We start from the raw sequence: 26,238 nt of genomic DNA, 5'->3' as shown, positions 1-26,238 counted from the left end.
AGACTAGTCGCTTTGTGTTTCATAGACTAAGTACTAGGGAACAGATTTATTATTCTATCCCAAGTCTGATTTCCATGTCACTCCCTTTAGTTTCCAGGGAAAAGACAAATTCAGGCCAAGAAATCTGATATGACAAACTCTGAATCACATGAATTTGACTTAATGAGAAAAGGCTCTGAGATTTAACTATTTCCAGTTAAAATTGGCCTCCCCAATGAGACTTATAAGTTAGTTATGGGCAGGGATAATGCCTTTCTCTTTGGTACAATGCCAGCCACCAGGAACCTCTCAAAGATGAGTCATATGAGAATGAAGGAGGACATGGAAGTTTGGTGGAAGTGTCCAAGGAATCTCTCGGAGAGCTGGAAAAAATGCAGCAATGTGGTCCAACAGATCAATCTTCCTGACGCTCAGGGTGTTGGGCCAAAAGAACTCAATCTATTTGAGTTGTATTTTAACAGGCCATTCCAAACAAAGTAGGTTTGACTCCATTTCAAAGTGGCTTCCTGTGGATGTGGTAGTTATTTGGCTTACGTTTTGGTGTGATAAGGCAAGATTCATTGATTTCAGTGAGGGGTTCAGTATTGATCTGGGCTTATCAAAGGAGGCTGTCATAACATATAGAGCTGGAAATTTATTTAGTTCAGTGGTTCCCAACCTTGAATCCCTTTAGCGTCACAAAAAGTCAGAGGCACCCACATGGCAGTAGTTGCACCACTCAGAATATATGGGTAAGGTAGGCTATGGAGAGAATGTAGGAGTGTAACTAGGGTAGGGCAACAGGAGCTATGCTACAGAGCATTGAAATTCAGAAGTTGTATTTTTTGAGGAGGAAGTATATGTATATGGAGGGCAGCTGCATAGAGTGCCAGGCTTGAAGTCAAAAAGACTTGAGTAATCCTGTGTAATCCTGGGCAAGTCACTTCATCTTGTTTACCTCAGTTTCCTCATCTGTAAAATGAGCCAGAGAAAGAGATGGCAAAGCACTCCAATATCTTTGCCAAGAAAACCCCAAATGGGGTCACTAAACATTGGACAGGACTGAACCACAATAATACACAAAGCCAAAAGGAAATAATAATACTCTTTCACCTTTCCAAAATTTGCTTCACAGCAACAGATTAGGAAATTGAAGTCTCAGTTCCTTACAAGTGACTTATAGGGCAAAAATTATTAATTTTTACGATGCCTTAAGCACCATAGAAGTAGTTCTGGTTGCTAATTAACCTTCTTGCTCAACTAAATTGTTCTGGATTGCTCTCGTCATTTTTATAGAACGGATTACAAAGATGATTTGAGGGAGGGTTTCCAGCTACTCACTAGGATCACAATCCTGGATATAGCTTTGGGTCCAAGCCAGAAGAAGGAGTTCTGGCTGAATTTCTCCTTGCTGTGGTTCTCTCCTCCAAGAACTGCATTAGGAATCTGGAACTCTTGTGACCCATAAAACCCAGACCCCTTAGGTCAGCTACCTTGGAGGAAACTTCTCTTCCCAAACAAGCTTCCGTCCACAAACTCTGTGAGGTTGAGTGTAGGAGATGAGGCAATGGGGAGTAGTAGAAAATGCTTTAGCCATGGCACTCAGAAGATGAGGGGTTTGTTTGCTTGTTCGTTTGCTTGTCACCAACCAGCAGTGAAGGCTAGGTCAACTCCCTTCAGTTCAGTTCCCCAAACATAAGTCCTTGCTATGTCAATGATGTTGATGTTTGTCCTTCATTCTCAAAGAAGACATCAGGGAGGTGATGCCTTTACAAGCAAGTGAATTGGATTTAAGTGAGGGGGGCTGTGCTAAGTCCCCAGCCTCACTTTCTCCTCCAGAGCCATCTGGATCCAGTGGCCAAACAGGAACCAGGAGATAGTGATGTGAGGCATCAGGGACTTGCCCAAGCTCACATAGCTAGTAAGTATCAAGTGTCTGGGGCAAGATTTGAACTCAAGTCCTCCTCATTCCAGGGCTGGTGCTCTGTCCACCAAGCTGCACCTATGCCTTGCTATGTAATCTAGAGCCATATGACTGTATGTGAGGACCACTAGGTCCTCCCCTTATTACAAATGAGGACACTGAGCCTCCCAGAGTGATGAGTGACTTACCCAAAGTCCCAAAGGTGGTAAGTGAAAGGCACTACGTAAGGTGCTGGGGATACAAAAATAAAAATGAAACAGTTCCCACCCTCAAGAAGCTTGCATTCCACTGGAGAGCTGGGGCTCCCCCACAGCAAGGGGCACAGAAGAGACAGAAGCAACAAGAAGCGATTTCAAGAGGAACAGAGATTTATATGCTGTATCAGGGTAAGGTGTGGAGCAAACTAATCCTTTGAGCTCCCACCTCCTAGTAAATGGGGGGGGTCGATTAAATGATATCTCTAAGAGCCCCTCTAATGTCAAAATTTTGATTTCCCCAATTCTGACCCAAGAAATTAGTCTTCAGTGCAAATTAACTTGGAAACCAAGTTACCAGGCTTCTGATCTTGCCTCTAACTGGCTTTGTGAGTGACCACAGGCAAGTCACACTGACTCTTATTTTTCCTATTTATACAATGATGAAGTACTATGAGGGGAAAAAAACAAAAAGGGGAGAGAGAGAGAGAGAGAGAGAGAGACAGAAATAGAGAGAGATGCTTTTTTTCTGAGAGAGAAAGAAGTAGTTAAATAAGATCCCCCAATATATTTTTTTTGTGGGGCAATGGGGTGAAGTGACTTGCCCAAGGTCACACAGCCAGTACATACTCAAGTGTCTGAGGCTGGGTTTGAGCTCAAGTCCTTCTGACTCCAAAGATGGTGCTCTGTCCCCTGCACCACTTAGCTGTCTCCCCCATCCCCACCCCCAACCAATATATTGGCTGACACTGAGAATGAGGATGGCTTTTGCAGATAAGGGAGGTACATTTGACTGTATTGGAATTGTTTCCTCATAGGTTTACAGAGTTCCCCTAAACTCCTAATGTGGAGTCTTGTTCAAAAAGAGGATGTTGAATGAAAGGGGAGAGGAGGGACATTCTGAGGAGATTGGCAGGACTGACCTGGGGTCCAGGGTCTCTTGTGAACGGGTCCCCTACCCTGGTTATTCCTTCCTCTGCTTTCAGTCAGGGAAGAAATGAGCATCTGGCTGAAAGGAATGGGAGATAGAGGGAAGGAGAGAAAGGAGAATGTGAGAAAAGAAGCGGCCCCACCCAGGGTGTGTGACTAAGGCTCAGGAGACCTAGCCAGGCAGCTCTGAGAGCATCTGTGGAGCGAGAGGTAGCCTGGCCTAGAGATTTCGAAGCTGGATTTCCTGTGTCTGGTCTCTGGCTCAGCCCTCAGACTTCCTGCGTGGGTTGAACAGTTCTGGGTAAGAGATTGGACTCTGCTGGCTACCTGCTTCTCTTCCTTCACAGCCCCGCTTCCGGCTGTCTGTGGGCAAAATTCAAGACCACTAAATGGGTTGGGTTCCCATCAATCATCTCCCAAATAATAACAGAACAATAGTAAATAGTTGGTATAAGGGATACAATGATATGCTTTGGGGTCAAAAAACTCATATTCCAGTGTTCAAATCCAGTCTCAGACAGTCTCTAGACCCTGTTTACCTCAGTTTCCTCATCTGTTTAATGAGCTGGAGAAGGAATTGGCAAACTACTCTAGTGTCTTTGTCAAGAAAACCCCAAATGGGAGCTGCTAGAAAGTGCAGTGGACAGAGCACAGACCTGACATTTGATTCTTACTAGCAGTGTGACTTTGGGCAAGTCACTTAACCCCACTGACTTGCAACCCTCCCCCCCCAAAAAACAACAAACCCAAATAGATTCACAAAGAGTCAGACATGTCTGTAATAACTCAACAGCAAAACCTGAGCCCAGAAGATGTGCAACTATGGGCAAGTCACTTAACCCTTCTCGGCCTCAATTTCCTCATCTGTAAAATGAAGATTCCTCCCAGTATAGGTTGTGATGATCAAATGAGATCATATTTGTCAAACGCTTTGCGAAACCTCATTCGTACTCCTCTTTGCCAGTATAAAGTGGGCAAACAACCTGAGGTCTCTTCTATTCCCAAATAATGATGCAGGCCCTCCCTCTCATTTTACAGATGAGAAACTGAAGAACAGCGAAGTTAAGGGACTCGGCCAAGGTCACATAACTAGGAAGCATCCACGTTAGGAGTTGTACTCCTATGTCTGCATCATCCTTCTGTCTCCCCGCCCCCCGGTCCGGGCTCCAGGGTGCATTGATGGCTTTGCTTCATTTAAAATGAAAGAAGTGTAACAGTTAATCCAGTTTCCTCTAAACCCCTTTCCCTTCCCTTAGAAATGTGGGCCATGTGCAACAGGGAGTAAACCCAGGGCCTCAACTAACCTGGGAAAAATCTGAGGGGCGAATGGGGGGAGGAGTCAGAAGCTGGGTGGAGATGAGGTTTAGGGGAAATTGAGGGGTTAGGCTGGAGGAAGCTTAAGAAATCAAGCAGAAACCAAAGCAAAGAGAGGAACGCTCTACTAGGTGGTGAGAGTGGGAATCTGTCTCAAAAGTTGGGTGGGGCAGGGGCAGGAGAGAATTGGAACTCGGTTAACCCGGTTTTTTTGGGGGGGGTAGTTGGAGGGCTGAGTTAGGAGGAGGGAGGGAGTGTGGAAAGACAGACAGAAGCCCCTGAAAGGAAAGTCATCTGTCTCCCTAAATGAGTGATTGTAGAGCTCCCAATTGTGAGAATGTTGGATGTTGGATGGTGGGGAAGGGCAGTCATAAACTATTCCATAGGTGGATCATTCATGAATCGATTTTCTTGCCAGTTTAAAAGCTGCACTCCCCTAGCAGAGGCTCTTGGTTTTCTTGCTAAAGAGAGGAGACAGGAAGGCAATGCTGTCATCTGGAGCTCCAAGCAGAGAGGCCACCCAACAGCATCCACAAGAATAACATGGGAGACTTGGTCAATGCTTTACTAAAATTTTTGCAGCCCTAAATACTCACAGCAAACCCCTGGTTTAGTTAATTCTGTCAAAAAAGGAAATGAGGTTAGTCTAGCATGACCTGTCTTATATAGAATCTCCCTAGTTTTATGCTCCCCCCTTCTCCTCCTCCTCTCTAATCCTTTCTTAGGAAGGTCACTGAACTGGTCCCTTAATAAATCACCCTACAATTTTGTGAGACATTGAAGAGAAGAAGCTCATTGTCCAGAGCTTGCAAATTCCATTTTCTTATCAATTTTTAAGAAATGGGAACATCCATCTGTTCTCCATTCTTTTGGCAACTCTCCCATTCTCTATTGTCTTTTTTTTAGGTTTGTTTTTTTTTTTTGCAAGGCAAATGGGGTTAAGTGGCTTGCCCAAGGCCACACAGCTAGGTAATTATTAAGTGTCTGAGACTGGATTTGAACCCAGGTACTCCTGACTCCAAGGCTGGTGTTTTATCCACTACACCACCTAGCCACCCCTCTCTATTGTCTTTTTTAAAAATTAATTTTATTTCAGTTAAAAATCAATTTTTTTCTCTTCTCCCCTCCCTGAAAGTAAAACAAACATATATAGTCATGCAAAATTCTGAATTGGTTGTATTAAAACAAAAATATCTCATTCTGAATCCATCAAATATCTTTCAGGAGGTGGACAGCAAACATGTTTCATCATGAATTCTCTGAAATTTTGATTAGTCATTGTGTTTATCAGAGGTTGGAAGTCTCTCAGAGTTGTTTGCCTTTACAGTATTGTAGTTATGGTATAAATTGCTCACTTCACTTTGTATCAGTTCATGCAGATCTCCCAGGTTTCTCCGAAATCATCCCCTCCAATTTATACTATACAATAGTATTCCATGACTCATTTACCATAACTTATTTAGCCATTCTCCAATTGATGAACATCCCCTAAACTTTCAATTCTTTGACACCACAAAAAGAGCTGCTATAAATTTTTTTTTGTACATATGAGTCTCTTTCTCCTTTATTTGATTTCTTTAGAGCATGGATCTAATAGTGTTATCTCTGGATGTTCACAGTTTAGTAGCTCTTTGGGCATAGTTCCAAATTGCTTTCCAGAATGGCTGGACCAGTTCACAACTCTACCAACAGTACATTAGAGTCCCTATTTTCCTTTATATTCCCCTTTTGTCAACTTTACTAATCTGATGGTGAAGTAGGACTTCAGAGTGTTTAATTTTCATTTCTGAAATTATTAATGATTTAAAGAGGACTTTTAATTCAGTGAAAACTGCCTATTCATATTCTTTGACTATCAATGGGGAATGACTTTTATCCTCATGAATTTGAATCAATTCTCCATAAGAAATGAGACTTTCATCAGAGAAATTTTATTTCAAACAAAAATCAACTTTTTCTCTTCTTCCCTCCCTTGAAAGCAAAATAAACATATGTAATCAAGCAAACCTCTGAATTGGTCATGTTAAAACCCTTTTTAAAACCATTTACTTGTTTTTTTTTTTAATTTTTAGCTACATTCCTCCCAAAACCTTGAAATGCTATTAAAATTGTCCATTTTGCCTTTTATGATCCTGTTTCTTGTCTGGACATGAATTCTTCCCTTATCTATACGACAGGTCATTTCTTCCTTACGTTTTTATGTTTATGATAATCACTTTTTATGTCTAAAGACTGATGGGTATGCAGTGTGAAATGTTAGTCTATATCTAGTTTTTGCCATTCAGCTTTCCCAACAGTTTTTGGGTTCTTGCTGCAATAGCTAAAAACTTTAGATTTATCAATTTGGGTTTATCACATCTTGTTTTGGACACTTTTGAACAAAGGGACCCCAGGTAAAATCTTTTAATTTCTCTGTGCCTCAGTTTCCTTATCTGAATAAACTGACTACTATGTTCACAAACTTCTATATATTATATATCTATCTAATCTGGCTTACTGAGCAATCTCTTTTTCTTACCCAGTACCAATTATTTTGATGAATATGACTTTGTAATATAGATCTGGTACTCCTAGGCCCCCTTCTTCCCACTTAAAAAGATTAATTTCCTTGAGATTCTTGACCTTTTGTTCTTTCAGATAAATTTTGCTTATAAAGTAATTCCTTGGTAGTTTGATGATTAGTACAGTACTGAATAAATAAATTAATTTATGTAGTATTGTGGATTTTATTACGTCAACTTGGCCTACCCATAAGCATTTAATATTTCTCCAATTATTTAGTTCTGTCTTTGTGTGAAGAGAGTTTTATAAGTGTATTGTCTCCGTGATCCTTCAAATAACCCTCAGCAGCCACATCTGCCAATTCTTCTAGTACCTAAGAAAGGGTCATCAAAGGCAGGTAGGAAAAACTCTTACTATAATTAAAAAAAAATACTAGCTAGCATTTGTAGAGTGCTCTAAGGTTATATAACTTGTCCTGAAGTCAGGAGGACCTGAGTGCAAATTTGACCTCAGACACTTGATTCTCACTAGCTAGGTGACTTTGGGCAAGTCACTTCACCCCGATTGCTTTGCATTCAGGGCCATCTTCAGTCGGTCCATATCTGGTCAATGGATCCAGATGACTCCAGTGGAGAAAGTGACTTTGGGCAAGTTACATATCTTTGTAAGCCTTACTTTCCTCATCTGTAAAATGCACATAATTATGATATCTACCTCCAGAGTTTTTTTTTTTTTGTGAAGATACAATGAGATCATATTTGTAAAGTGATTTGCAAACCTCCATTGTAGATTTTGAGTGTAGGGGAAGTCGACCTATCCTTTCCCTGGATATTTTGAAATCTGCCCCACCCCCAATCTAGGTTACACATCAGCTCAAGCCCAGTGTTCTCTATATCAGAGCAAAGGTAGAGAAAGGTTATGCTCTATCATTTTCCCTGATTACAGAACAGAATCCAATATAAAATACAGGACCATTCTTGGATTTTCATACTCCTAGAATTTCAGCTTCTGGCTCCGAGAGCTCAGTTTCTTGTGAAGGACCCTGGAAGACAGGTTAGTGGGAGTGACATTTCATCAATTTTCAGAAAAAAGTCCAAGGTTTTCTGCTTAGCATATATAAGGCAGAACTGGACATAGGGAATTTGTGATCTCTTGTGTAGAGGTGATAATAGAAGCCATGGGAGTAATGAAGAAGTAGAGAAGGGAGAAAGAAGAGAGAAGAGAGGGGCAGCTAGGTAGTACAGTGGGCAGAGTGCTGGCCCTGGAGACAGGAAGCCCTGAGTTCAAATCTGACCTCAGGCAGTGAGTAATTACCTAGCTGTGTGACCTTGGACAAGTTATTTAACTGCCTTGCAAGATCATTCTAATGACCTCTTTTATCTTCTTTCTAGATTCTCAAGCAATCATGTATGGGTCAATCCCAAAGAGGTACAGTGCCCCCTTCTTTCTTGCTCCCATTTCCAGATTCAGGGTCTTAACTATTCTTAACACTAATTTAAGCTGGAATACTAATTTTGTCTAGACTAAGAATCTTGACCCCTGGAACAGATTCAGTTGGGAAAAGGGAAACAAGAAGTGTCTGCATTGACTGTGGGCTCAGGGAAAGAGAGTTGATGAGAGACTTGGGTTTCTATCTTGTTTCAGACGCTTTTGAACTATGGGACCCTGGGTAAAGTCCTCCAATTTCTCTGTGCCTCAGTTTCCTTCTCTGAAAAATGAGGGAATTGGACTTGATAGGATTTATAGTCCCTTCCAGCTCTAAGTGAACCTGGGATCCCTCCTCATCTGGCCTTTGACTCCGGTCCTTTCCTCCTCTCCTACCTCCTTAAGAGCTCCCATAGAGATGCTGGAACCTGGGTCAAAGTCCTTGCTGCTCCATAGGCTGTCTCATGCCTACCCCACTGTCCCCCCCCCGTGTCTGCCCCATCCCTGATGCCTCCCCAGTCTCACCAGAATTTCTCCCTCTCCCTTCCTTTCACCTCCCACGTTCTTCTTCCTCTCCACTCAGACTGTTGTTCCCAATTCCCTCCTTGCAGTGCTTCCCCCTTTGAGTCCACAGTGCAGCAACCAGGCCTTCATATGTGGAGGGTGGAAAAGCTGAAGCCCGTGCCTGTGCCCCCTGAGAGCCGCGGCATCTTCTTCTCTGGAGACTCCTACATTGTACTGCACAATGGCCCGGAGGAGCAGTCCCACCTGCACCTCTGGATTGGTCAGTAGAGATGGTGTCCAAAGAATGGACACAGGCTGAGGCAGAGGATGGGACTGTGGGGGGGATTTGGAGGCAAGGAGTGGAGGCAGGGAAGGGCATTTTGGAGGGTGGTGAAAGAAGTATCAAGAAATGGGTGGGGGCCACTAGGTGGCGCAGTGGATAGAGCACTGGCCCTGGAGTCAGGAGGACCTGAGTTCAAATCCAGCCTCAGACACTCAATAATGACCTAGCTGTGGCCTTCGGCAAGCCATGTAACCCCATTGCCTTGCAAAAATCTAAAAAAAAAATGGGTGATTCTCCTCTTCCTCCTCTCCCTCCTTCTCCTCCTCTCCCCTCCCCTCCCTCCCCTCTCCTCTCCTCCCCTTCCCTCCCATCTCCTCTCCTAGGTCAGCAGTCATCCCGAGATGAGCAAGGAGCCTGTGCAGTCTTATCCATGCACCTCAACTCCTTGCTGGAGGAGAGGGCAGTGCAACACCGGGAGGTCCAGGGCAATGAGTCAGACCGCTTCATGAGCTACTTCCCCCGAGGCCTCCAGTACCAGGTCAGTACCCAGTCTGCTGCCAAGACTCTCAATGACTTTAAACTGTGGGTAACTCAGGGTGAATGGTGGACCTGTAGCCCAGGGACCACCTGTGGGTATGCCATTCACACTGCCTCCCTGTGTGTCCATCTCTTTAAACAACCATTCAGGCCTAGACCTTCCATCCCTTCTAATTATCAGCCCGAATGGGCTTTTGGGAGATTCACTTCATCTTCATTTCAGCCTCTGGGCTGTCGTTGGGAGATGGTGCCCCTTTGCGCTGGGTCACTGGGGTCTTGGCTTCCTTGTCTTCATGGCAGTAGAGCTGGTGGATCTCTTTCTCTCCCCAGTGAGTAGCCTTCGGTGAGGCTCGGTCTCCATGATCTGTTCTGTCTCTAGGAGGGAGGTGTGGAGTCAGGATTTCACCGGGCCTCATCTGGAGCCCCCACAGGTCCCATCCGGAGACTCTACCAGGTCAAAGGCAAGAAGAACATTCGAGCCACTGAGCGGGCCCTGAGCTGGGAGAGCTTCAACACTGGAGACTGCTTCATTCTGGACTTGGGCCAGGTAAGTTCCAGAGGCTAAATGACATAAGACTAATTTTTGCAAAAGTTATAAAGTTGTGTTTATAATTGAGGCAAGGTGAGGGTGCACAATGAGCTTACAGTTGGTTTAATGAAGGGCAAACATAGGTAGTTCCATCCTGCCCCTCCAGTATGGCTAGGGGAAACTCCAGGATAATTTCCATAGTTCTGGTGTCAGCTCCCAGGGGCCTGATGGGAATGAAGTATGTTAACTCTAATCCAAATATATGAGTTCCTTCTTAGTAGAAATGAATAGAGCCTTGGAGTCAGAAGGATGGGAGTTCGAATCCAGCCTCAAACACTTGACACTACCTGTGGGACCTTGGGCAAGTCATTTAACCTTGATTGCCTGCTTCCAGGGTCATTTCCAATCGTCCTGATCTGTATCTGGCCACTAGGCCCAGATGGCTCTAGAGGCGAAAGTGAGGATGGGGACTTAGCTCAGAACTTCCTCACTCCAATCCAGTTCATGTGTTTGTCAGGGCATCACCTCTCTGATGTCACGGTCTTCTTCAAGGACAAACATCATCATCAAATGGAGCCAGTCAAAACTCAGACTTGAACTTGACTGCCAAAGACAGCTCCTCTGTTGAGCTGCTCCTGCCCTCTCCTGGTGATCTGTTGAATTGCAGCTGCCAGACCAGTTGATGCTCCAGTTTAGGGAGTGGATTTACTCAAGGAATCCCAACATGTGGGCACGACCAGAGCTGGAGGTGAATGTCCAGCGTCCTCACTAGAAGGACGAAATGTCTAGGGCAGACCGCAGCAGGGGAGCCTTCCTCACCTGTACAGATGAGCCGGAGAAGGAAATGATAAAGCATTTCAGTATCTTTGCCAAGAAAGGCCCAAATACAGTAATATCGAATTGGTCAAGACTGAAGAAAAACAATCTTTAAAGGTGTTAGCTCCTAGTAACATCCTATACTGGGGTACCCCTCTTTAGGATTATTAAACTACAGGCACATTTTTTTTTTAATTTTGGCAAGGCAATGGGGTTAAGTAACTTGCCCAAATTCACACAGCTAAGCAATTATTAACGGTCCGAGGTCGGATTTAAACTCAGGACCTCCTGACTCCAGGGTTGGTGCTCTATCCATTTTGCCATCTAGTTTCCCCAATCAAATTTTTTTTCTTTTGGGAAATGAATACAAATTTCGGGAACAAATTAGGAATTAGATATGGATAGATATGGCGGAAGGGTGAAAATTTGGGAAGAATATAATTGTGATAAAAGAAACATAGGATTAATTGTGAAAAGAATGACACCTATCCACATAAGACCAATTTAGCCTGGTAGACAGCCTGTACTTGATCTCCCAGGTACAAGAAAACCCACTCTAGGTATGGAGATCTAATCCAAACAACTTCAATACCTACCTACCTACACGTGCGTGTGTGTGTGTGTGTGTGTGTATGTGTATCTGTTAGATCTAATGATACACTTAATATTTATTCACATCCATCATGTTTGGGATGCTTTCTTGAACTGACTTTTCCACAGAGGCTTCAGCTAGAAATATTCACTTTAAAAAATAAAAAGTCTCCATAATTTGTCACAAAATAAAATTTTTCCTCTTATGACTTCACATCAGTGAAGAAGCAGTCTAATTTTTATACAATTTATATAGCAATGTTGTCTTTTCAAAATGCATTCTACTCCAAAGCAACAAATATTGAATGTTGAATATATCAATAAAGATAATCTTGTTTCCTTGTACTGATAGCCATTAGCAACTTAGCTAAAATATTGCTTTGGCCACTCCTGGGTCAAATTTTAACTCAGAAAAATTTCCTGTGATTTTGAGGGACTGAAACACATTCCACCACAAAAGTAAATGGGTTAATGGGGGCTTTTGAGGGCTAGACCTCTGTAGTGGGCTTTGCTGATAAATTCTCTTTAACTGATATTGGTGATGGGAAGAGCTCCTTCTTTTAAATAGAAGAGCAGTCTGTGGTTTGCTGCAAAGGCCTTAGTCATTTTCTATATCACATTTCCTTCTTCTCCTGGTTGTCTTTCATTTTGTTTTCCTTACTCCCTTCCTTCTTTCCTTCCTTCCTTCCTTCCTTCCTTCCTTCCTTCCTTCCTTCCTCCCGCTCCCTCCTTTCTTCCTTCCATCTTTCCTTCCTTTCTTCCTTCTGTCTTTCCTTCCTTTCTTCCTTCTTTCCTCCCTTTCCTTCCCTCCTACCTTCCATCCTTTCTTCCTTCCTTCCTTCCTCCTTCCTTCTTTTACTTCCTCCCCCTCCCTCCCTCCCTCCTTTCCTTCCTTCCTTTTTTCTTTTTAAATTTTTTTTATGAATTTTATTCTGAACTTAAGAAAAAACAAGCCTCTCCATAATATAGTAGAATAGAAAAAAAGATGATTGTACACGAAACTGCAAATCTCTTATGTACAACCTGCTATCCCTTTAAAATTTCTTTCCTTTTCCTTTTATTCTCCTTCTCACCCTAGAGATGGTTAGCATTAGACATATGAATGTATTTGTATACCAAAATCATTTTATATGATACTTCTCTTTATCAGTTCTTTCTCTGGATGCAGATAGCATTCTTAGGTTTTTTTGTAGTTCATTTGGATATTTATATTAGTCAAAATGACTTAATCACGCAAAGTTGTTCTTAAAACACTATTTCTGTTACTGTATTTAGCATTCTCTTGGTTCTGTTTGTTCTGCTCTTCATGATTTTGTGCAAGTCTATTCATGTTTTTCTAAGATCACCTAAGAGGACATAGTAATATTCCAAAATGATCATTTACCACAATTTCTCCAAATATTTCCTAATTGACAGGCATCCCTGCAATTTCCACTTCTTTGCCACTACAAAGAGGACTGCTATAAATATTTTAGAACATAGAAGTTGTTTTCCTTCTCTGATTATCTTGGAATTGTTGGTCAAAGGATATAAGCAATTTTAATAACTCTTTAAGCATAATTATAAATTGCTCTCTAAATCAGTTCACAGATCCACCAATAGTGAATTAGCATCTCAATTCTTCCACAGCTTCTCCAACATTTGTTACTTTCCCTTTCAATCATTTTAGTCATAGTCAAAAGGAAAACTGATCTAAATCATTATTGATAAGAGATGGTTGGATTTCAAGGGCAAAGCCCAAGTCATGAAAAAGCTAACTTTAAAGTGCTACAGAAATGCTGGTGGTTATGATAATTATTAATAATATTAATACTATTAATTATATATTATATAATATAGCATATATATTATACATTTTTATTATCATCAACATCATTATCATTATCCACTGGAAAAATATCTTCTATAGTAAATGGCAGGCACTTGCTCAGTCCATAGCCAGACCAAGGGTCCTCAGGGTCAATGCTAATAGCCTCAAAGGTTCCTATCTTTGCTCATCTCCAACGAGAATATCTAATTTTCTTCAGAGTAGAGACCAGGGGCTCCCTCCTTCACAAGACCTTTCCTGAAGATTACTCATTCTCCCCTAGCTGAGGATTCACTTTCCTTTTTGAAATTAATTTGTATTACTTTGTATATATTCTGGGGAAGCCACTGAACCCCCATCAATAGCATTTTTTTTCCAAAAATGGTCCATAGATTAATGTAATGGCCTATCTATAGGTTCAAAGATACCAAGTACACAACCTGAAGGAAGCCTGAATAACTGCATTTATAAAATATCTTACAATATCAGTCATTATTTCACCTTTTACAGGTGAGGTAAACTTAGGCATAGGGAGGTGAGTGATTTGCCCAAGGTAACAAGTAGGAACATAACCCCCTAGAATCAGTTCTCTTCCCATGACTCCTTGATGTCCAGTGCTTGTCAGACCCTATCTAGAGTTCTTGGGAGTTCTAAGAACCACATTTTTTTTTAGCTGTTTTTTTTTTTTGCAAGACAATGGGGTTAAGTGGCTTGCCCAAGGCCACACAACTAGGTAATTATTAAGTGTCTGAGGCCGGATTTGAACTCAGGTACTCCGGACTCCAGGGTCAGTGCTCTATCCACTGAGCCACCTAGGTGCCCCTAGAACCACAGTTTTAAAGAGATGTGAATAAGCTAGTGTGACCAGAGAAGAGTGAGCAGGGTGAGGAAAGGAAATTCAGTATTTAGGGTAACACCTATTCCTTTTGGGGGAAGCTGCCACTATTATGAATTTTATTTCCTTATGTTGGGCTGAAAGCTGTCTCTCTTACTGGTTCTCTCCTCTGAATCAACAGGTCACTTATTCTCTTTCACATATTGTCTTTTTGATTTTGAAGGCAATTATCATGTCCCTCCCAAGTTATCTTCTCTCTGTAAAATCAAAATCTATTGATAAAATAATTTTCTGGCCAAACAATCCCTATTCTTTGAATGGGTTTTTCTATGGCATGGTTTCTAGACTCCCCTCATCAATCATTTGCTGTCTACCCTGGTGTGATTTTATCCCCTTAGTTTTCTTGCCCAACTGGCAGAAGGTAGTGGTGGTGATGGTCGGTGTCAGATCCTTCAGGAGGGTGGAAGAAGGAGATGAGGGTTGGGGGCAGGAGAAGCATTTGATCTTAACTCGATCTCATCCTTTTTCTCTCAGACCATCTTTGTCTGGTGTGGGGGCAAATCCAACATTCTGGAACGAAACAAAGCCCAGGACCTGGCTCTGGCCATCAGGGACAGTGAGAGGCAGGGAAAAGCCCAAATGGAGATTGTCACCGATGGGGAGGAGCCAGCAGAGATGATCCAGGTTCGGTGGGAAAACTAGAAAAGGAGGGCAGAGTGGGGAAGGAGTTTGGGTTTGGGAAGGAAGGAAAGGAAAAGAATGAAACAGGTGGGGAAACCATGTGGTTTCTAGGGTATGATATGTTGGGGAAGTAAATGGTGTTCTATAGAGATGGTCTTGGTCTTTGCAGGTCTTGGGGTCGAAGCCAACCTTGAAGGAGGGCAATCCAGAAGAGGACCTCAGAGCTGATCAAACTAATGCCCATGCTGCTGCCCTGTATAAGGTGAGCATCAAGGTTTGGGAGTGATGGGCATTGGAATGGCCAGTCCGGGAAATTATGTTCTAGAATCAGATAGAGGGAAAGAGTGTGGTGGTCAGAGGGATGAAGAATGATGTATATTCATTAGACTCAGAGGCACAGGAGTATAGACATACACAGAGAATTTAATGCAATAAATTGTGGTCAGGGTAAAACAATATTCTCCCTATCAGAAGGACTTGGATTAAAGGGGGGGGGATGGGGAGTGCATTTTTAGCTGGAGAATTCAGAATTAAGTGGTTGATTCCAGTGCTTGGAAAGATTAAATAAAAAGTGGAATCCTTTTAGGGCTACCCTGAAGAGAAGAGGTTGATATCTCACCCTGTTTCTACCTTGGATTTCCTGGAGAAGTAATGTCCTTAGCTTGTAGTTTTAGGATAAAGTATTTTTTCTGTTGGCTGTATTCCTTCTGATTTGGAGTTAGACTGCTCAGTGCTTTTCCAGGATCATGAATTGAAAGTTGAAAGAGAGGGGTGGCTAGGTGGCTAGGTGGCGCAGTGGATAGAGCACCGGCCCTGGAGTCAGAAGTGCCTGGGTTCAAATCCGGTCTCAGACACTTAATAATTACCTAGCCATGTGGCCTTGGGCAAGCCACTTAACCCCGTTTGCCTTGCAAAAAAAAAAAAAAGAAAGAAAAGAAAAAGAAAGAAAGTTGAAAGAGAAATTGGAAAGTCTCACATTTCCACCTCTAGGTGTGCTCACCTCACACCTATGCCCTAGATCAGAGGTTCTTAATGTGGAATCAACAGACCTTAAGTGGTCTGTTGAGAGATTTCAGGTGGTCCACGGATTTTGATGGGAAAAAAATTACATATTTATTTTCTCTAACCTTTGACTTCCTTCATAATACAATGCATCTGATTTTATGCATTTTAAAATAATGTTTTGGTCTCCAGACCTTACCAATTTGCTGAAAGGGTCTATGATTCAGAAAGGAATCCCTGGCCTTGATGACCCCCCAAGATTAATGCCTCAAATAGTGTGGTTCAGAGTTGAGGAACAGGGTAGGGAAGGAGTGAATTGAGAAGAATAATAAAAATTAGATCACGTATATGTTATTATAAAATGCTCTTTGCAATTCTTACTCTGTTGTGGCTCTCATTATTATGGACCAAGAATGCTCTAGTCTAGAGAGTGAGTGATCTTTGGGTTGAGAATTAGGGAAAGTGGTGCTGGGGGTGGGGTGGGAGGAATAGAGAGGAGTAAGGTTCATGCTGGCCCCCTCTTACCGTTGACCTTTGTCCAATTCCTAGGTTTCTGATGCCACTGGCCAGATGCATCTGTCAAAGATGACAGACTCTAGCCCGTTTTCAGTTGAGCTGTTGATCGACGATGATTGTTTCGTGTTGGACAATGGCCTCTGTGGCAAGATCTATGTCTGGAAGGGTGTGTATATAAAGCTTCAATGGGAATTGAAAAGGAAATTACTAGACCCCTCTTGTCAAGGGCTCTGTCTTATTTCTGCTGTGATATCTGCTGATTATTTCTTTTTTTTTAATTAAGGATTTTATTTATTTTGAGTTTTACAATTTTCCCCCAACCTTACTTTCCTCCCCTACAGAAGGCAATTTGTCAGTCTTTACATTGTTTCCATGGTATACATTGATCCAAATTGAGTGTGATGAGAGAGACATCATATCCTTAAGGAAGAAACATAAAGTATAAGAGATAGCAAGATCAGACAATAAGATATCTGTTTTTTTCCCCTAAATTAAAGAAAATAGTCCTTGGACTTTGTTCAAACTCCACAGTTCTTTCTCTGGATACAGATGGTATTCTCCATTGCAGACAACCCCAAATTGTCCCTGATTGTTGCACTGATGGAATGAGGGAGTCCATCAAGGTTGATCATCACCCCCATGTTGCTGTTAGGGTGTACAATGTTCTTCTGGTTCTGCTCATCTCACTCAGCATCAGTTCATGCAAATCCCCCCAGACTTCCCTGAATTCCCTTCCCTCCTGGTTTCTAATAGAACAATAGTGTTCCATGACATACATACATATACCACAGTTTGCTAAGCCATTCCCCAATTGAAGGACATTTACTTGATTTCCATTTCTTTGCCACCACAAACAGGGCTGCTATGAGTATTTTTGTACAAGTGATGTTTTTACCCTTTTTTCATCATCTCTTCAGGGTATAGACCCAGTAGTGTATTGCTGGATCAAAGGGTATGATCATTTTTGTTGTCCGTTGGGCATAGTTCCAAATTGCTCTCCAGAAAGGTTGGATGAGTTCACAGCTCCACCAACAGTGTAATAGTGTCCCAGATTTCCCACAACCCTTCCAACAATGATCATTATCCTTTCTGGTCATATTGGCCAGTCTGAGAGGTGTGAGGTGGTACCTCAGAGAAGCTTTAATTTGCATTTCTCTAATAATTAATGACTTAGAGCAATTTTTCACATGGCTATGGATTGCTTTGATATCCTCATCTGTAAATTGCCTTTGCATATTCTTTGACCATTTGTCAACTGGGGAATGGCTTTTTTTTTAAATGTGACTCAGTTCTCTGTATATTTTAGAAACAAGTCCTTTGTCAGAAACATTAATTGTAAAGATTGTTTCCCAATTTACACTTCTTTTGATCTTGGTTACAGTGGTTTTATTGGTGCAAAAGTTTTTAATTTAATGTAATTAAAATCATCTAGTTTGTTTTTGGTGATGTTCTCCATCCCTTCATTAGTCATAAATTTCTCCCCTTTCCATAGATCTGACAGGTAAACTAGTCCTTGATCTTCTAATTTGCTTATAGTATTTTTTTTAATGTCTAATCCTGTAGCCATTTGGATCTTATCTTGGTAAAGGGTGTGAGGTGTTGGTCTAATCTAAGTTTCTTCCATACTACTTTCCAATTTTCCCAGCAGTTTTTATCAAAGAGAGAGTTTTTATCCCAATAGCTGGACTCTTTGGGTTTATCAAACAGCAGATCACTATAATCATTTCCTGCCATTGCACCTAGTCTATTCCACTGGTCTACCACTCTATTTCTTAGCCAATACCAGTTTTGATGACTGATGCTTTATAATATAGTTTTAGATCAGGTAGGGCTAAGCCCCCTTCTTTTGCACTTTTTTTCCCATTATATCCCTGGAAATTCTTGACTTTTTATTTCTCCATATGAATTTACTTACAACTTTTTCTAACTCATTAAAGTAATTTTTTGGAATTTTCATTGGTAGGGCACTAAACAGGTAGTTTAGTTTTGGCAGAATTGCCATTTTTATATATTAGCTCTACCTATCCATGAGCAGTTGATAATTGCTCAGTTATTTAAATCTGATTTAATTTGTGTGAGAAGTGTTTTATAATTGTTTTCAAAAAATTTCTGAGTCTGTCTTGGCAAATAGACTCCCAGGTATTTTCTATTGTCTGAGGTTACTTGTTTTTTGGGGTTTTTTTAGGGTTTTTGCAAGGAAAATGGGTTTAAGTATCTTGCCCAAGGCCACACAGCTAGGTAATTAATAAATACCTGAGACCGGATTTGAGAACCCAGGTACTCCTGATTCCAGGGCCGGTGCTTTATCCACTGCGCCACCTAGCCACCTAGCCACCCCCCTGAGGTTACTTTGAATGGGATTTCTCTTTCTAGTTCTTCCTGCTATATCTTGCTAGACATATATAGAAAAGTTGAATATTTATGAGGGTTTATTTTATGTCCTGCAACTTTGCTAAAATTGCAAAATGTTTCCAGTAGTCTTTTGGATGATTTTTTTGGATTCTCTAGGTAGACCATCATGTCATCTGCAAAGAGTTAGTTTTGGGTGGGGCAGCTAGGTGGCCCAGTGGATAGAGCACCAGCCCTGGAGTCAGGAGTACCTGAGTTCAAATCCAGCCTCAGACAGGTAATTATTATAATTACCTAGCTGTGTGGCATTGGGCAAGCCACTTAACCCTATTTGTTTTGCAAAAACTGAAAAAAAAAAGAGTGAGTTTTGTCTCTTCCTTCCCAATTGTAATTCCTTCAATTTCTTTTTCTTCTCCAATTGCTGAAGCTAACATTTATAATATGATATTGAATAGTAGTGGTGATAATGGGCACCCTTGTTTCACCCCTGATCTTATTAGGAATGCCTCTAGCCTCTCCCCATTGAATATAATACTTGTTGATGGTTTCAGACAGATAACTGCTAATTATTGTAAGGAACAGTCCATTTATTCCTACACACTCTAGTGTTTTTAATAGGAATAGGTGCTGTATTTTGTCAAAAGCTTTTCCAGCATCTGTTGATATGATCATATAATTTCTGATAGGTTTGTTGTTGATATAATTGAGTATACTAACAATTTCCCTAATATTGAACCAACCCTGCATTCCTGGGATAAATCCTACTTGATCATAATGTATTATCCCAGTGATAGCTTGTTGTAATTGTTTTGCTAAGATTTTATTTAAGATTTTTGCATCTATATTCATCAGGGAGATAGGTCTATAGTTTTCTTTCTCTGTTTTAACTCTTCCTGGTTTAGGTATCAGCACCATATTGGTTTCATAGAGTTAGGCAGAATTCCAATTGTTCCTTAAATGTTTGGTAGAATTCACTTGTGAATCCATCAGGCCCTGGAGATTTTTTCTTAGGGAGTTCAATGATGGCTTGTGGAATTTCTTTTTCTGAGACAGGATTGTTTAGGTACTTAATTTCCTCTTCATTTAACCTGGGCAACTTATATTTTTACAAATATTCATCCATTTCACTTAGATTATCAAATTTATTGGCATAGAGTTGGGCAAAATAATTTCAGATTATTACTTTAATTTCTTCCTCATTGGTGGTGAGTTCACCTTTTTCATTTATGATACTAGCAATTTGGTTTTCTTCTTTCTTTTTTTTAAATCAAATTGACCAGAGGTTTATCAATTTTATTGTTTTTTTTCATAAAACCAACTTTTGGTTTTATTTATTAATTCAATAGTTTTTTGCTTTCAATTTTATTAATTTCTCCTCTAATTTTTGGAATTTATAATTTGGTATTTAATTGGGGATTTTTAATTTGTTATTTCTCTAATTTTTTTAGTTGTATATTTAGTTCATTGATTTCTTCTTTCTCTAATTTATTAATGTAAGCATTTAAGGATATATAATATGTCCCCTGACAGCTGCTTTGAGTGAATCCCATAGGTTTTGGCATGTTGTTTCATTATTGTCATTATCTAGGATAAAATGGTTAATTCTTTCTATAATTTGCTTTTTGGTCCACTCATTCTTTTGAGATAGGTTATTCAGTTTCCAATTGGTTCTGGGTCTATATCTCCTTGGCCCAATATTGCACATGACTTTTACTGCATTGTGATCTGAGAAAGATGTATTCACTATTTCCGCCTTTCTGCAGTTGATCATTAAGTTTTTCTGTCCTAGTACGTGGTCAATTTTTGTATAAGTTCCATGTACTGCAGAGAAAAAGGTCTATTCCTTTCTATCCCCATTCAATTTCCTCCATAAGTCTACCATATCTAGTTTTTCTAACAATCTATTTACCTCCTTAACTTCTTTCTTGTTTATTTTACGATTTGATTTATCTAGATCTGAGAGCGGGAGGTTGAGGTCTCCCACTAGTAGAGTTTTGCTGTCTATATCTTCCTGTAGTTCTTTCAGCTTCCCCTCTAAGAATTTAGATGCTGTTCCATTGGGTGCATATATATTCAGTATTGAAATAACTTTATTGTCTATGGTACCTTTTAGGAGGATAAAGTTTCCTTCCTTATCTCTTTTAACACTATTTTTGCAGCTGATTTGTCTGAGATAAGGATTGCTACCCCTGCTTTTTTCACTTCAGCTGAAGCAAAATATATTTTGCTCCAACCTTTTACCTTTACTTTATATGTATCTCTCTGCTTCAAATGAGTTTCTTGTAAGCAGCATATTGTTTGATTCTGGGTTTTTTTTTTGTTTTTGCAAGGCAAATGGGGTTAAGTGGCTTGCCCAAGGCCACACAGCTAAGTAATTATTAAGTGTTTGAGACCGGATTTGAACCCAGGTACTCCTGACTCCAAGGCCGGTGCTTTATCCACTATGCCACCTAGCCGCCCCAGGATTCTGGTTTTTAATCCACTCTGCTATTTGCTTACATTTTAAGAAAGAGTTCATCCCATTCACATTCAAAGTTATGATTACTAATTCTTTATTGCCCTCCATGCTATCTTCCCGATTTGTATTTCCCCCTTTCCTCCCCCTTTATCCATATTCCCCAGTATTTTGTTTCTGAATACCACCCCCTTCAGTGTGTTTGTCCTCCTATATCACCCCTCCTCTTTCTTTCCCCTTCCCCTTTTTCCCTTTTCCCTTCCCTTCCTTTTGTTAGTTCCCCCTTTTCCCCTCCCCCTCCCTTTCTTCATTCCCCTCCCCCTTTCCCCTTTTAGTACTTGAAAGGTTAGATTTTTAAAAATTAACTGAGTATATGTGTAAATTGACTTTAAGCCAAGTCTGATGAGAAGAAGATTCAGGTGTTTCTCATCTCCTCCCTTCTTCCCCTCTATTACCATAGGTATTTTGTACTTCTTAATGTAAGGAGATTTACCCCATTCAATCCCCTCCCTCCTCCTGTCTCCTTCCTGTCCCCCCTTTTAAGGAGGAGGTGTTTTTAAAATCATTCTATCTGAGTCATAGAAAATTCTGAGTATTCACCACTTCCAGCTAAGTACATTCTATCTAATAGAGTTACAATTCTTGAGAGTTATTAGAGTCTTTCTCCCAAGTGGGGTTATAGCCAGTTTCATCCCATTGGATAGCAGTCTCATGGATAGGTCATGAATGTCCATCACTTCTGGCTAGGTATATTCTCCCTGTTAGAGTTATAATTATCAAGAGTTATGAGAATCTTTTTCCTCATGCTGGGATATAACCAGTTTCAACTTATTGGATAGCAGGTTTTTTTTCTTTATCCCCCCCTTTTTTTTTACCTTTTCATGTGTCTCTTGAACCTCCTGTTTGATGTCCAAATTTTCTATTTAGCTCTGGTCTTTTCATCAGGAATTTTTGGAATTCTTCTATTTCATTAAATGTCCATCTTTTCCCCTGAAAAAGAAGGCTGAGGTTTGTGGGATAGTGGATTCTTGACTGCATTCCAAGCTCCCTTGCTCTTCAGAATATCTCATTCCAGACCCTTCGATCTCTTAATGTTGATGCAGCCAGGTCCTGCGTAATCCTTATTGTGGCTCCTTGGTTTTTAAATTGTTTGCTTCTGGCTGCTTGCAGGATTTTCTCTTTTATCTGATAGTTCTGGAATTTGGCCACAACATTCCTTGGTGTTTTCATTTTAGGGTCTCTTTCTAGAGGGGATTGATGTATTCTTTCAACAACTACTTTGCCCTCTGGTTCTATGATATCAGGGCAATTTTCCATCACTAGATCCTGTAATAGTCCAGGCTTTTTTTCTCTTCAATGTTTACAGGAAGTCTAATGATTCTCAGGTTGACCCTCCTTGATCTATTCTCAAGGTCCGATCTATTCTCGAGGTCAGTGGTTTTACTGATGAGGTATTTTACATTTTCTTTTATTTTTTTCTATTTTTTGATTTTGTTTAATATACTCTTGCTGTCTCATGAAGTCATTAGTTTCCGTGGACTACTTTTTTTTTTTTTTTAGGGAGGAGTTTTCTTCATTTACCTTTTGCAACTCCTTTTCTACTTGTTCAGTTCTACTGTTGCAAGAGCTTTCCATTTGACCAATTGAGGTTTTAAGAGAATTATTTTCTTTTTGCATTTGCCCAATTGAGGATCTGAAAGACTTATTCTCATTTAGTATTTGTCCAATTGAAGATCTGAGAGATTTATTTTCATTTTGTATTTGTCCAATTGAAGTTCTTTTTTTTTTAAGGTTTTTTCTTTTTGTAAGGCAAATGGGGTTAAGTGGCTTGCCCAAGGCCATGCAGCTAGGTAATTATTAAGTGTCTGAGCCTGGATTTGAACTCAGGTACTCCTGACTCCAGGGCCGGTGCTCTATTCACCGAGCCACCTAGCAGCCCCCAATTGAAGTTCTGAGAGAATTATTCTCATTTTGTATTTGTCCAGTTGTATTTTCCAATGATTTGTTTTCTTGTTGCAAGGTGCCAATCTTCTCTTGGGTTTCTTTTCCCAAATTTTCCAATTGATTTTTAAACTCCTTCCTTATTTCTTCAAGGAAGTCTTTCTGTGCTAGAGACCAGATCATATTCTCCTTAGAGCTTTTAGGTCTCTCTGAATTAGGGTCTTTTCCTTCCAAGAATTTTTCTATGGATCTACCTTTCCACTGACCTTTCTTCATTTTGCTAAGACCTTGAGTTGGGGAGGGGTTGGTTTCAGAGGTTTGGTGTTGGGATCCCTAGAGGCTTTACTCACTGAATGCAGTTTCTCTGGCTGACCAGTAGGGGGTGCTGGCTTTCTCTGGAGTGTCTGTGACCTTGATTGAGGCCTACTCCCTTAGCTTGAAGGGAGTGATTGAAGTTGTTAGATCCTTTTGCCTTCAATCAATGGTGGGCTTTACCCTGGGGTGAGGTCATCCTTCTTCCAATTTTCAGCTGGGCTGGTTCTTCTGCTCACACACCTATACCTGGGGCATAAGTAGTCTGTAATTGTGTTTGTCCTGGGAGGAGGCCTCAGCCACAATGGAGGTGTGGACTCAGAGTTCCTCAGATCTGAGGAGCCCAGGGATGATGTCTGCAGCTCTCCTGCACCAGAACTCTCCCCCCAGCCCTGTTGCCAAGCTCCAGAAGGTCAGTGCCAGCACCAGTGCCTCTGCTTCCTAGCTGACACAAGCTACAGTGGCCTAGCCCTGCTTCTGATCAAACAGGTCCATCATTCAGGCCCTCAAGGTCGGCACCCAGGGCTCCAATCCAGCCCTAATCAGGCTGATCTGCTGCTGATCCTCCCTCTGTGCCCAGACTCACCCATAGCTGCTGGAGATAAATCCTGAGGTTCTTTCTCCTGGCTTTTCTTCCTGGGTTTTGTGGGTCAGATTTCTGTTAAGAAGCTTGTTTCATATCATAGATGGGGAAAGATCAGGAGACTTTAGAACTCTGCTTGTCTTCCCTCTGCCATCTTGGCTGGAAGTCCTACTTATAATTTTTTAGTCCAAAGAGAAAGCATAGAGGAGGAGGTGGAGAACTGGACCTGGGGTTGGCAGAGACCTGGGTTTGGATCCCACTTTTGGCACTCACTGGCTGTGTGATTATGAAATATCTCCTTACCCTCTCTAAGCCAAGTTGGGGAGACCTAAAGATGCCACATTCCTAGAGATGTTATAAAGGTTAAGTGGTATGGAAAAGTGCTTTCCAAACCTTGAAGTGTTTCGTAAGCTATTTGTCTTATTATTAGCTTATTGCAGTTGGTATTTTTTAAAAAATGTATCAGAGTTATGCTTTGTTATTATTTAATATTAATGGATATTTTATTTTCTGGTGTGTCTTTAAAAACCATTTTTCTTCTCTTCGGGATTTGTTTTGGGGGTGGTATGAGGAGTAGAACTTCCTTTGGCCCTCTTGCCCTAGCATTTTTTATTAGTGACTTGGGATTTGGGAAGAGGCTGGAGACATTGAAATTGGTACTGAACCCATCAGTCCCCACCAGTCCACAAGCATATGTGTGAACTAGAAGTCTACAAGCATGAGCCATGAGTCTCTTCTATAATATATATCAAATTATGTTCTCATGGAAGGCATCAAACATTTTTAAATGGACGGAAAAAACTGGAAGTTTTAGAAAGGAACATTTACATCAAACAGCAAAAGAGTCATGAAATTTTAGTGCCCTTCACTGCATTATAAAAAAGTTTTAGGGAAGACAGAGGGTTGCATGGGAACATGATAACCTGGAAAGGTCTTCACAGCTACATCCTGAGTTTTATTATAGCAAATGTCACTTGAAAAACTTGACAATACCCTTCAAATCAAGTTGACAATTAAGAGCCTACTATGAGTCAGGCACTTCCCCCAGGGTTGGGGGGATACAAAGAAGGCAAAAATAGTTTCTGCCCTCAAGGAGCTTCCAGTCTAATGGGGGAAACCACATGCAAATACCTAGAGACACACAAGAGATAGACAATGTAAGTGGACGGCAAGGGATAGAGAAAGTAGGATTTGAGTTACTTCTTGAAGGAAAAGCCAGAAAAGGTTGAAGTAAGAAGGAAGGACATTCTAAGCTTGGGACAGCCAATATAGAATCACTAAAATGGGAGACAAATTGTGTGTACAGAATACAAAATTGGTCAGAGTAACTGGATCGACAAGTATAGAGAGGGGAGGAAAGTGTAACAAGACAAGATTATTATCTTAGAGTGTGAGGGCTAGTTTAAGACAAATAAAAAGACATACTTTACACAGGGAATACACAGTGAATCTGCAAAGAACTTTAATATTCTATTTAATTTGGGATTTTGAGAATGCTGAAGAAGACAAGTTCTGGATCATGGTGGATAGAAGGCTGACTTATAAAATACAGAGGTGGTAAAATAGAAATAATAACAGCACCTACCTTCCAGGGTCATATTGCAGATAAAAGTGTTTATAATGTGCTTTTAAATCCTTAAAACATCACAAATTAAGGCTCACCAGTTTACTAAAATTGTCACTTCTTCCTAGGCATTTTTTGTATTTGACCTTCTTTCTCTTTTTTTTTCCAATGACATGTGAAAGCTTTTCAACATTCATCCACTTGCATACATTTTTCTACCACCCTCCCTTCCCACCCCCTTCCCTCAGTGGTAAATAGTCTGGTAAAAGGTTATACAAATACATTTGCATTTAATATGTTTTTCAAAGTGTATGAGGAATGAGGACTAAGGGGGGGAAAAGAAAACCATGGGATAAGAAGAAAAAACACAAGAGAAGTTTTTTAAAAAGCGAACATAGTGTCCATTCAGATTTTGTTGTTGTTGTTTTGTTTTGTTTTCCTCTAGATGAGAGTGGCATTGTCCATAACAGGTCTCCCAGGTCAACCTTCCTTTTCTTTCTTTCCTTCTGCCCCCTTAACTCAGGCCCTATCTTGTGTTATTGATCATGGAAATAAGATCATGCATGATGATAAAGAGCAGTCCACCAATATCTATTTGATTTCAGAGTAGAAGCTAGATCAGTCAAGGAAGAGGAGAAAAAGGCAATACCTAGAAAGGAAAGTGT

General features: G+C 40.8%; 1 protein-coding gene across 7 annotated transcripts in view; it reads left to right on the top strand.

Moving 5' to 3' along the window:
• Window positions 1-26,238, top strand: part of CAPG (capping actin protein, gelsolin like) — a 43,843-nt gene that overhangs the window by 14,507 nt on the left and 3,098 nt on the right. For 2 of the 7 annotated variants that reach the window (XM_074196424.1, XM_074196382.1), the window contains exons 2-8: window positions 8,235-8,271; window positions 8,880-9,052; window positions 9,439-9,593; window positions 9,972-10,139; window positions 14,705-14,854; window positions 15,021-15,113; window positions 16,403-16,535. In XM_074196424.1, coding sequence (XP_074052525.1) covers window positions 8,249-8,271; window positions 8,880-9,052; window positions 9,439-9,593; window positions 9,972-10,139; window positions 14,705-14,854; window positions 15,021-15,113; window positions 16,403-16,535 — 895 coding nt within the window. In that variant the 5' untranslated portion in view covers window positions 8,235-8,248. Of the gene's footprint in view, window positions 1-4,408; window positions 4,476-7,139; window positions 7,241-7,788; window positions 7,897-8,234; window positions 8,272-8,879; window positions 9,053-9,438; window positions 9,594-9,971; window positions 10,140-14,704; window positions 14,855-15,020; window positions 15,114-16,402; window positions 16,536-26,238 lie in introns of those variants that run through there. The other 5 variants (XM_074196400.1, XM_074196415.1, XM_074196411.1 and 2 more) reach the window with 5 other exon arrangements.

Source organism: Macrotis lagotis, chromosome 1 (assembly GCF_037893015.1).
Source record: "Macrotis lagotis isolate mMagLag1 chromosome 1, bilby.v1.9.chrom.fasta, whole genome shotgun sequence".
Classification (NCBI taxonomy): Eukaryota; Metazoa; Chordata; class Mammalia; order Peramelemorphia; family Peramelidae; genus Macrotis; species Macrotis lagotis.
This window is presented reverse-complemented; position numbering and strand designations above follow the sequence as displayed.